Genomic DNA, 12,286 nt, shown 5'->3' on the forward strand with positions numbered 1-12,286 from the left:
AGATTTTAAGATTAAAAAAAAGACTGCTCTAAAAAAATTAAGTCTAGGAAGTCCTAGCCACAGCAATCAAACAAGAAAAAGAAATAAAAGAAATACAAATTGAAAAGGAAGATGGGAAACTGTCACTGTTTGCAGATGAGTCTATTAATTTTCAAAGAGGTGATTATAAAAAAATAGTTTTTCATATCAAGGAATGAATTCCTAAGAATGCAGTTTGGGGGATGGGAGATAAGAGGCATACCATGGCCACCAGCACCTTCCACTAGTCTTTCTGATTCAAAGTTGAACCCCCTGCAACACCAACCAAACTGAAGCTGATTCCTTCTTTCAGTTCTGCAAGCATGGCCAGTGACTTCAGGAAAAGGAGGAAGAGCGAGCCTGCGGTGGGGCAGCCGAGGGGCTTGGGGGATCCAACTGCAAGCAGAACTAGCCCAGGTCGAGCAGACCTCCCAGGATCAAGCTCCACCCTGACAAAGTCCTTCATTAGTTCTTCTCCTTCTTCCCCATCAAGAGCAAAAGGTGAGCAGCAATAAATGACATATAAACAATTTACTAGTTTAAGTTTTAACTATGGGGGAGCTGGTCCAATGATAACTACCCAGAAATAGTTAGCATGTAAATAGTGTCTTAAATAAAATATAGTTTCAGAAAAATAGCTTTCTTTATACACAGACTAAATCAGGATGGTGAACCATTTGAGTGGCTTAAAGGACTCTTATCATCTGTTAATGCTTTCTTTCTTCAAATATATTGTGTGTGTTTTCTGGAACAAATTTAAAGTATGAAATATTGTATTGTCAGGCTATTAAAAGATTACAGTTCCAAACATTTGCATATTGTCAACATTTTCTAATGTTACTACAACTAGAAAAATTAATCAGATATATAGAATAGAAACTAGAAGTAGCAACAGAGAACGTTGTTGCCTAAAACGTAAATTGGTTTTGGATTTTTAAAATTATTTAATTCTAGACAAAAGTTTGTCTAACCTATGAAAGTTGTTTCTTTAATCACTTGCTTTATATTTTGGTCAATATCCATACATACAGTAGAATATCCATGTTCTGCATGTAACATAGTGTTCAATTCAAAACAGTCCACTAGTAAGAACTAACTGGTTTCAGGCCATAATTGTAAAGTTTAGATATCACCAAGCCAATTTTCTGTATGGCCTGTCTCCTCTCTTGAAATTTAGTGAATTGTGTTGAAAGGAAGATGTCACTCCTTCAAGTCTCTGTTTAGTTACACATTACTGCAGCTGTAACAGGAATATTCCCAAAATAGAGACCTAGGAATGAACCAGTATCCATAGGTACTGGGGTCTCCTCCAATGCTCTGGGGTTGAAACATGAGAGAGAAGAAATTTGAAGTGTGTGAAGAAAGTGAGTTGTAACTGAAGTTTCCATAAAGTAGCAGAGATTCAGCTACGCATATTGAATGCAGGCACTGAAAGTGTTGCCACATGAAATTAAAGCTAAGAGTTAGCTGGTCTGTGTGCAAAAGATTTGATGATTGGGCTCTGGATAGGCAGGAGGTGCTAGCTCTTGTCTGTGGCCTAGTAAAGCTATGACTACTTACTGGGAGATTCACAGGGAGGGATCCCCTTTCACTATACCATTCCTCAAATTAACAGAAGTACCCGTATTAGATTCTACCCATTTATATAAACAAATACCCCAAGGAAACCAATAGGTCATGAAATGCCATTGACTCATTATGCTTGGATACCACCCAAAAGTTAAAAGGGTTCTGATTAATTTAGATATTTGTTTTTATCCTAGGGGGTGTTAAGTCAACTTCCTTTCTCAAATACTACACAGCTACTTAATGTGCTTATCACTTTTGAAGAATTTGGAGAAGGCAGGAGCTGTCAATAGAGCTGTTTTCCTCCACTAGGCTTGTTTCTAAGAAGAAAATGTCCCATCAGATGTAATCTGGCCTCTCATTTATTAATTAACTCAGCAACACAAAAGAAAAGACTATTTCCATAGATATTCGAAATTGATGTCAGGGTTAGCTCTACATTATTATATTGCAAATGATTTTTTAAAAAGACCCTTCCTGGAAAAAAGCAAGTGCATTTAACTGTGATGAAAGTTTTACATTATATCCAGTTATCCTTATGGGAAACTGCCTAATAAGAGGTTGAAGTCAGAGAAATTAAAGAGGTAAATTCATTTGTTTAAAGAGTTGCTAGTTGGGTTTTTTCTTAGAAAAATATTAGCAGCAATAGTTCACAGCAACTGAACTTGATTTTGCAATTTGGGAAAGTATTTTGTCTTATAGCTTTTTCTACCTAATGCCCATGAAAAATTATTTGATACGGTTATGGAAGTATTAATTAAATGTAAATTTATAAGTTACTCTTTACCTCTTTATTGTTATAAATTAATAATATTATTAATAATTAATAATATTATTATAAATCAAATAAGATTCAAATCCTGACCCTATTAAGATGTTTAAATCTATAGCATTTTTGGTATTAATTACAAACCTTTTAATTCACTACCAGGTCATGCTATTAGCTTACAAGGCACTACTGGATTTTTGAATACCATATTTGCAGAAAGATGGATGAAATATGCAATAGAAATAGGCGTATTAGCGACACCAGTTACTTTTTATACATGGTTTTGTTAACTATCATCTGCAAAGCTACATTTATTGCCAAAGCATTGCCTTGCTTTAGAATTAGGCTTTTTTCTCTAAAGTTGAAGCTACGCGTATAACGATCAATGTCTAGATTAAACTCCACTAACTGCTTTCTCTTTGCTGTGCTATCTGATGCTAACTGACATGCTCTCCTCTTTATGAGCCTTTTAACTTCTCCAACGTCTCTCTTCCACCACGCTGCCCTGGAATAAAAGGTGGGGACGATAGCAAAATATGTCCATCCCTTTGCAGTTACTCAGGGCTCAACGGCAACCCCTCCCATGAGTTAGATTACTGTAACACTTACAGACAGCATTTGGACATCCCACATGACTCGCAGAGGGCCATTACTTTCAAAAATGGCTGGCAAATGGCCCGGCAAAACGCAGAGATCTGGAGCAGCACTGAAGAAACAGTTTCCCCCAAAATCAAATCCCGTAGCTGTGACGACCTTTTAAACGATGACTGCGATAGTTTTCCTGATCCGAAAGCCAAGTCAGAAAGTATGGGTTCTCTGTTATGTGAAGAGGACTCCAAGGAGAGCTGCCCCGTAACATGGGCTTCCCCCTACATCCAGGAGGGCCGCAGTAATAGCAGATCAAGGCTCCGACACAGGTCAGCCCACAATGCCCCAGGGTTCCTAAAATTGTACAAGAAAATGCACCGCATCAACCGCAAGGATTTAATGAATTCAGAGGTGATTTGCTCTGTAAAGTCAAGAATAATGCAGTACGAAAAGGAGCAGCAACACAGGGCTCTGCTCCATGGATGCAGCCAGTCCTCCACTGAGGAGGTGCCCAGGGACATGGTCCCCACCCGCATTTCTGAATTTGAAAAGTTGATTCAGAAGTCAAAATCCATGCCAAATTTAGGAGATGAAATGTTATCTCCTGTAACCCTAGAACCACAACAAAATGGTTTATGTCCCCAAAGGCGATTTTCCATTGAGTCTTTGCTGGAGGAAGAAAATCAAAGTAGACACCCTTCTCAGGTACAACGAAGCTACAAGTCTAAAACCCTGGTGCCCATCCACATTGAAGTCACCAGTGATGTGCAGCCCAGAACCCATCTGGACTTTTCTGATAGTGACCAGGATGGAGTCGTGTCTGACCACAGTGATTACCTTCATGTAGAAGGATCGTCCTTTTGCAGTGAGAGTGACTTTGATCACTTTTCTTTCACATCCTCTGAAAGTTTTTATGGATCCAGCCACCATCACCACCACCATCACCACCACCATCACCGGCACCTCATCAGCTCCTGCAAAGGCAGATGCCCTGCCTCCTATACTCGATTTACAACAATGTTAAAACATGAAAGAGCTAAACACGAAAATACTGAAGAGCCCAGAAGACAAGAAATGGACCCTGGCCTTTCTAAACTGGCATTTCTAGTCAGTCCCGTGCCTTTCCGGAGGAAAAAAAATTCAACTCCCAAAAAACAGATGGAAAAGGCAAAATGTAAAACATCTGTATTTGAGGCTCTGGACTCTGCCCTTAAAGACATTTGTGATCAAATTAAGGCTGAAAAGAGAAGGGGAAGTTTGCCAGACAACAGTATACTGCACCGTCTTATCAGTGAACTGCTGCCAGATATTCCAGAAAGGAATTCATCACTCAAAGCTCTAAAAAGGAGCCCCATGCACCAGCCTTTCCACCCACCATCTCAAGAAGGTGCTATTCATTGTCCATTGTACCAGAACGATTGTGGGAGAATGCCTCACAGTGCCTCCTTCCAAGACGACACCAACAACAACTACCACCACCAAGACCACGACAGTGCACTGGGCCTCCAAGGTGGATCAACCTTTCTATCTTTTCCCTTGTGGTTCAGATGCCCACCCTCCAGCTCTTTCATTTTCCATTCCTACATTCATCATTCTTGAGCTGTGAGACCACTTGGATTCATTATGCATTGTGAAGCAAATGCTTGTTGTGCAAACCTGCCTTACTGAATAGTTCTCATTTGCTCATGGGATATCTGGACTTGATGTGTGGCTTAAAGTAATCATCAATTCACAAAAATTTACTCATTCAGAATCGAAAGGGAAAACCATTTTGTAGCTTGATGTTAGGGTTGAAACAACTGTTACATAGAAACAACCAATTAAATTTATTTTACCAATTTAAAAGAATTTCAAGGCAAAAATCATAATTGAGCATCAGTATCCTTAAGAAACTGACAACTTTGCATTAGCTCTTTTTTGTTGGAAAATGAATCAAAACCAATAGTTTAACAGTCTTTTCCTTGATTCTTATATTAACTTTATAGTCATTCATTCAATAAATAATTTGCTGACATTCTATATAGAAGATACTAAATCAAAACACTCAGGAAGCAAACCAAAATATGTAATATAGTAATTGATTGGCGATTAAAAGAGAATAGGACTTGTTTAATAACTTTCTCCATTTAAAAGATACAATTGGGATAAAATTTTTGTGAATATATCTTTAAGCTCTCTATATATGTCTCACTTCCATCATTCATTGTATTCATTTTCTCTTCCCTTCCATTATTTAATTAATTTATTTTCTATTTCTGCTAAAACAACCCTATACTGACATTTGAATTAGACTATTTAGGATAAAAGTGACTCTCAACTTCATTTTCATAAATGGATTATTCCTTAAAGTGGAACACAAGGACAAATAGCAATTCAAATACAGAGGACATTTTTTCAGGTTTACGTTACTGAAAAACACAGGATGTTTTGATATTTTTATCCAATTCTTTTCATTAATGCTTAAAGTGCATCTGCTTACTGTGTAAATTTTAGGAAGCTGGAATGAGTATTCCAGGCTGAAACTTGGATTGTCAAGAGAGTTTTCTATGCACCAGACACTGCAAAGTGCTTTACATACATCATCTACTTAACACGGCATAAACCTAGGTGATAGATACTACTGTAAATACTGTTTTACAGTGGAGGAAATCAATACCCAAAGAGGACAAGAAATCTGACCAAAGTCACACAGACAGTAGGTAGCAGAAACAAGATTCAAACTCATGTAATTCAGAATTTGTAGCATAGAATATAATCTCTATAGGCAAAAAAGAGACATAATTCAGATGTCATATTAATGTACTATATATAGCCCAATTGTTAGTTACCATTGCACACATTTGTTTATCTTATTAGTATTTATCTTTGCTTTCATTTATACTATACGACATGCTTCAAAAACAGTAAATTCAAATTTTCTAAATCAATGCCAACAATCTGAAATTTTCACTGATTGAGACATGTCATAACCTAATGTTTTAGTAAATTAGCTACTTTTCCAGTTATTCAATATCAGTTACATTGCATGCGATATAAGATACCATCAATAGATACTTGCAATCATTATTTTATAATGTAATTAACCATGTATATTTTGTTTTAAGGTGAACAAAAACAATGCAATAGTTCATAAGTAATTTGGCAACCAATGCAACACATTCTGTTTAGAAAATTTTTATCCCTTTGTTTATTGGAATAGATATTCACTTTCTAATAAGATAGTTGAGCACAAAGGAAGGCAATAGGTGACAGCCTTTTAAGCCTTAAGCTTTAAGATGCCATCTTCAGACTCAATAAGTAATTAAAAACAGAGAGAGGGCTTCCCTGGTGGCGCGATGGTTGAGAGTCCGCCTGCCGATGCAGGGGACACGGGTTCGTGCCCCGGTCCGGGAAGATCCCACATGGCGCGGAGCAGCTGGGCCCGTGAGCCATGGCCGCTGAGCCTGCGCGTCCGGAGCCTGTGCTCCGCAACGGGAGAGGCCACAGCAGTGAGAGGTCCGCGTACCGCAAAAAAATAAAAAAATAAAAACAGAGAGAAAGAGGGAAGAGAATGGCCATGACACAGTTCTGTCATCATCATACTTTATTTTTCTCTCTTTTTCATTACTATGTTCTTAAATTAAGTCGTTGCTACCTTCTCCAGGCCCTATCATAGTAATTATAAACTGGTGGCAAAAAGAATAGAAATAGAAAGTATTAAATCTTTGAAGTGAACAATCCCTGTAACTGCAAATTGTCTATACCAGGTGCTACAGTATAATTATATCAGCAATGTTACAATTATATTTATGATTATAATACTTCTGCAATCTTGTATTGCAGAAAAAGGAAAAAATGGGAAAATATCCATTTTTCCTCTTAAAATGCTCTGTTTTTGTCTTATATCACAACTTTACAATTACCCATGAGTTTTAGACCCATGTGTTCCATTGCAGTGTCTCTCCAAATGTGAAGGGTAAATAGTTGCCACCAGGAAAAAAGGCTAAACAAGTCTGCTTTTGATTAAGTGGATACTCACTCTGGCCCTGTCCTTTCCAATAGACCGTGAGTCCCCTAGAAGTTACACATCCACGCTGACCGATTTGGGGAGAAGTGTACCAAGGGAAAGAAGAGGAACTCCAGAAAAAGAGGTAGTCTTTTTAGTATCATTTGAGTCTTTTTCACCAATATACTTGATAAAGCACTTGCCAGCCGAAGTTACCTCCAAAACCAGTAAAGAACCCAGATTAAAAACACAAAAGTGATGGCAGAGAAACTAGAAACAGTTTTCCCTGGAGCCCGAGCAAAGGACTTGAAGCTAGCTGCATTCTGACCCTAGCGGCAGGTCTCCCCCAGTTGTAATCCAGTTTGACAGTGTCTCTCTGAATCTTGACCTGACACCCATAAATTAAAGAGTCTTGAGCTGGGCCGCCCCTTGGAGGAAGAAGGTTTCCCCTGTACAAATTTCTGGCCCAGTGATGTAGGGGACAGCCCTAGGTCAGCCGTGCTGCCAATCAATACAAATTCCATAGAAACAATTTTTGCTGGCCTGCTTTTGTTAGAGAGGATCCCTGAAAAAAAAAAAACACACTGCCCCTGAGAACCACCTACCTACTGGCTCTTGTCCATGGTCCTGAGCCAGGGCTGGAGGTCTAGCTTGTACTTCCTTGGAGCCATGAAGGTTTGATAGAAACTGAAGGCTGGTCTTGGACTGGCAGGCACTCTAGAAAGTTCTCTACAGGTGTCTGACATAGTCCAGGGCCTATGGACCCCCAAAGAAGTCAGAAATGATGCAGGTTGCCCAAAGTTCACCAGAGTCACAGGGAAAGAGAGTGAGGTGAGGGGATTATTGGAATCAGAGAGGAAGTAGCTACAGGTGGCCCAGGCAGATCTGTGGGCCCCGAAGCTTGAGTGTGGGCACGAGTCACATCGTATCACGACTCAAAGATGAGCAGCTGGTTTACTGTGTGCTGAAGAATTCCTGAACTCTCCAGGGAATATAAAGTGACCAGCCTATACTTTTGGCCACTAACAAGCCTCTCAGTGATAAGTGGGCTAATATTTCTTTGCTACTATGTCAATTAGTATTTAGTAAAAGGGGTAATGACTTCCCTCATGACTTTTTCCAGTCCTTTTATTATGATTCAGAAGTTGTGTCAATACTTAGGACATACAGCAATTGACCTCCCACAATTATCCCAGGAAAAGCCAAAATTATACCTAGGACTGAATCCTCTGCAGGAATTTTAGTCCCCTTTTATGGCATTCATTTACCTTAGTTCCTAAGATGAAATATGATATTCAATAGTTAGGGTGAATAAGTCATCTGTTACATTCCTGTTGTAGTTTAAATATCTAAATAAAGAACTAATTGATTTATTTATAAATTACATAAATGATTTAAACTGTATATGTTTAATCATTCCTTGAGGTTTCATTTCTCTTTAATTCACGTGAAACTGCTTTTTTATAGGAAATCCATAACTTTAAGTTAGCGCTAACCATTTCCTTCATTTTCAGAAATTGCCTGCAAAAGCTGTTTACGATTTTAAGGCTCAGACATCCAAGTAAGTAAGATAAGTGTTCATCATATGATTTAAGTTGACTTTAAATACATTAATAGTACTTTGAAAGACAAATATTGCACTGGGATGTGTTACAAATAAGACCTAATTCCCAATGCAGCAATCTACTCTAATTAAATGGTTCCTTCTGAATTGACTGGGATGTGGGTAATTTTATTTTCATTTTGAGTTTAGTTGAAAAACATTGAGTTTTAAATTACACCAAACATGTTAGAGCACAATGAGTTCAAAAGGATAGGAAAAAAAAAACGAAATTAAGGATCTTTGTGTCTACAATTTTCATGTGGAGAATGAAGTAAAAATAAATTGTTGGGGGAGTAACACTTAACTGGAGAATTTTATATCATTTATTTATCCAACTATATTAAGGATAGCTTGTGGTTAAAGACTAGAATTGTTTATGAAGATTCCTGCAGTAAAATCTCCATTTCTCAATACTCAGAGCTTAGAGAGTTTGAGCACAGTTCTATCCTGTGGTCTTTTGATGTTGGTGTTTTCATACTCCTGTCTCGTAATTTTTTTACCTTTTTTTTAGGAATTTGTTCATCAGGTGAGCATAGGGTTGGGGAAGGCTAGTACTAAGCACATGAGGAGGCTTAAATAGGAGTGAGTTTTCCAGCTCTGTTATGGCCCATGTCACAGACCTTACTTAAGAAACTTTGGTCTCCATTAGAATTCAAGATATTGGCATTAAATTATACCGTGCTGTTTAGCTGAATATATATACAATAACCAAAGCATTTATTCATAAAAATGCATATTATGTGAACTAATAGTTAAAGAATCTATCTCTGACAGAAGACATAAAAAATAAAATCACTCAGAATTTGGGAATTAAATTAACTAAATAAGAAAATTCTCTTTAGAAGTGAAGATGTCAAACATGGCTTAAATCTGGGGTTAAAAAAATCCTGAAGGGAAGCTTACAACTTTTTTTGATGAGATAAGTAACATCTGCTCTGTTTCTACTACACTATGGTCCTAGCTACTGTTCTTTGGATATGGTGTGATAATTTGTACAAGGCATGTCAGTTTTATAAAATAATGACATAAAACATGTAAATTTCATTTCTTCTTTGTGAAAATCAATCAAAAGTGTCCTTAGATGTATGAAGCCCTGAGAAATAACAGGGCATATAAAATATGCCCAGGGCTCACAGGCTTTTTGAGAAACCTTAATTAGAAACAGGCATTGAAAGAAAGATGAGGTACAGTGCAGAGGAGAGGTGTTTGTGGTGTTGACTCTGTCACTGGATTGCATTTGCTCCAAGTGCCCAGCCCCTCACCCTCCTCCAAGACCACATCCTCACTGTGAACGTCTGACGTTGGCAAAGGTTCACGGAAACCCACTCTCCCACACGCTGCCCGTGGGAGTGTAAATGACACAGCTGTTCTGAAGGGCTGTTTGCACCATCCCACTTTCACAAAGGTCTTCCTCAACCAACGAAATCTAATTGTATTATAAGCCTCCAGAGAAGTGAACTGAACAATCACCCATGGAAACCATCCCATAATTTTAGTAAGAAAAAAAACTGTTTCCCCCATACCATCAATAAGTTTATCTGATTGCAGCTTAATCACATTCCTCTTGTTCTGTTCTCAGGAGATGTAAAGAGCGGTTGTCTGTCACCCCCAATGTAGTTATGTACCTGACACAAAAATCAAGGTTATGGATGACTCATGCAGCTTTAAAAAAAGGTTCACAGGGCTTCCCTGGTGGCGCAGTGGTTGAGAGTCCACCTGCCAATGCAGGGGACATGGGCTCGTGCCCCCGGGAGGATCCCACATGCCGCGGAGCGGCTGGGCCCGTGAGCCATGGCCGCTGAGCCTGCGCGTCCGAAGCCTGTGCTCCGAAACGGGAGAGGCCACAACAGTGAGAGGCCCACGTACCTCAAAAAAAAAAAAAAAGGTTCACACACCCAGAGAGCACTGAAAGTTTCAGGAGGACCAGCCACATTTTTAAGTCATTTCAATCATTAGCTAGATGTGAGGGTTAGCAGACATTTGGTCCTATCCAAAATGTCCATGAGCATATTTGGCTCATGCCAAATTGTTCTGGACAGGACCAAATATCAAGGACCTTTTCATGTGGACCAAATGTCTCATGGACATTTTGGGCAGGACAAAATGTCCTGCAAGAGATGTGAGTGCTTTTTGTGCCTAACATCTTACAAACAAGAGACAGATATCTCTGTTTTGAATAATTATCTGTTTTAAAAGCTGTTTTTCTTCACCTAACACAAGAAAGTTTAATTTTCAAAAAGACAACTAAGTAACTCACCAAACATAATGTCTCAACTGTTAAGGAGGAAAACGAGATAAAATGCTATTCCCAAAGGTTGTCAGTGGCCACTGTTCAAAGGTGGTAGGCGCTGGTTGGAGCAAACTGGTCAAAATGGGACTCTTAGAAAGAAACTCTAGTTCTGAGATGAGACGAACATAATTTTGAAAACTGGAGGGTGAGACCACTGTTTTTTCTAGACGACTTCAAAAATTTAAATACAAGTCTTTACACATAGAAATCTTTTCACACTTAAAAAAATGTAAATAAGAGACAACTAATTATTTTTCTTTTAAGCTAAGCTTCCTACTCTCATTTCCAGAAATAAAACATACCTGGTATAAATAAAACAGTTGGTTTGTAAACATTAAACATTTGGGGTTTTATTTTCTACATTAGGCACTTGCATAAAAGAGGGAAGTACTGTATTTGAATGTCAGGCCCTGTGAATCTTGTTTGCTTTTAGGGTTACTGAAAATTTAACACAGATTCAATGTGAAAGTTTTAGCACTTCTAAATGGGTAATAATTCTTTTTACTATGCAACTTTTTTTCAATTAATTCTTTTAATCAACACGAAATATTCTACATCTGATATAAACCTCTCTCCATTATGTACTCTGCACACATAAATGATCCAACTCAAGATTCTGAACAAAGCAACGCAGAAGATTTGGGAGTGGGAAGGCAGATGTGTGTGAAAATGGGGCTCTTGGCAAAAGATCTGAAATAGGTACCCTCCAATGAGACATAATTGTGGAGGCAAAATAACACAGAGACACAATTACCTGGGGGATGAAGCCATGAAAACCTGAAGCAGTGAGGGTGAGAATTTAGGCGTGAATTATTTATGATGACTAATGTATTTATAACTTAAAATTAAATACTCCAATTTACGTATTGTCTCCTTAGAAACAGCCCAAATGGAAAAGCATAGTTAGTTTCTTGAAAATATTTTTCTATTTAAAAAACAAAAGATATAAAGGCGGTTACAAGCCATCTGTGCATGTCTTTGCACTTGAAACACGTTTATCTTTGTGACTATAGTTAATAATACTGTACTGTATCTAAGAGAGTAAATCTGAAAGGTTGTCATCAGAAGAAAAAAAACCATTGTAACATATGTGGTGACCAGCTGTTAGCTCAACTTATGGTGGTGGTCATTTTGCAATATATACAAATACTGAATCATTATGTTGTACACCTGAAACTAATATAATGTTACAAGGTCAATTATACTCCACTTTTTAAAAATGTTTATCTTTGTGCCTCACTGAAAAATCAAAGTATAAAATCTTTTCTGTTTCACAAAATAAATTCATTATCAAGATATTCTACTTAAATGCCTGTCAAGCAGCTTCAAGGATCCACAAATAAAATTTTTTCTCATGTTGGCACTTCTGTGCTAAGGCTAAATGATACTGGTTTCCTTATTGTAAGCTTTAACATATCAGAAGGAGACAGAAAGAGAGAGAAGTAAGTAACCAACTAGCTTCAGGAC

At 37.9% G+C, this 12,286-nt stretch overlaps 2 protein-coding genes across 19 annotated transcripts in view; one reads left to right on the plus strand and one right to left on the minus strand.

Annotated features, from left to right (window-relative positions):
* The window catches only part of LOC132417760 (sorbin and SH3 domain-containing protein 2), a 206,858-nt gene that overhangs the window by 168,580 nt on the left and 25,992 nt on the right, over positions 1-12,286 (plus strand). For 17 of the 18 annotated variants that reach the window (XM_060001549.1, XM_060001552.1, XM_060001551.1 and 14 more), the window contains 3 exons: positions 332-519; positions 6,983-7,071; positions 8,441-8,487. In XM_060001549.1, the coding sequence (XP_059857532.1) occupies positions 332-519; positions 6,983-7,071; positions 8,441-8,487 (324 nt within the window). Of the gene's footprint in view, positions 1-331; positions 520-2,870; positions 4,452-6,982; positions 7,072-8,440; positions 8,488-12,286 lie in introns of all 18 variants that reach the window. The other variant, XM_060001565.1, reaches the window with a different exon arrangement.
* CFAP96 (cilia and flagella associated protein 96) overlaps positions 3,210-12,286 on the minus strand; it is a 157,560-nt gene continuing 148,483 nt past the window's right edge. Inside the window, exon 8 of the transcript XR_011246328.1 lies at positions 3,210-3,295. The gene's annotated coding sequence lies outside the window, so the exon portion shown is untranslated. The remainder of the gene's footprint in view (positions 3,296-12,286) is intronic.

The sequence above is a fragment of the Delphinus delphis genome, chromosome 21, assembly GCF_949987515.2.
Source record: "Delphinus delphis chromosome 21, mDelDel1.2, whole genome shotgun sequence".
NCBI classification, from domain to species: Eukaryota; Metazoa; Chordata; class Mammalia; order Artiodactyla; family Delphinidae; genus Delphinus; species Delphinus delphis.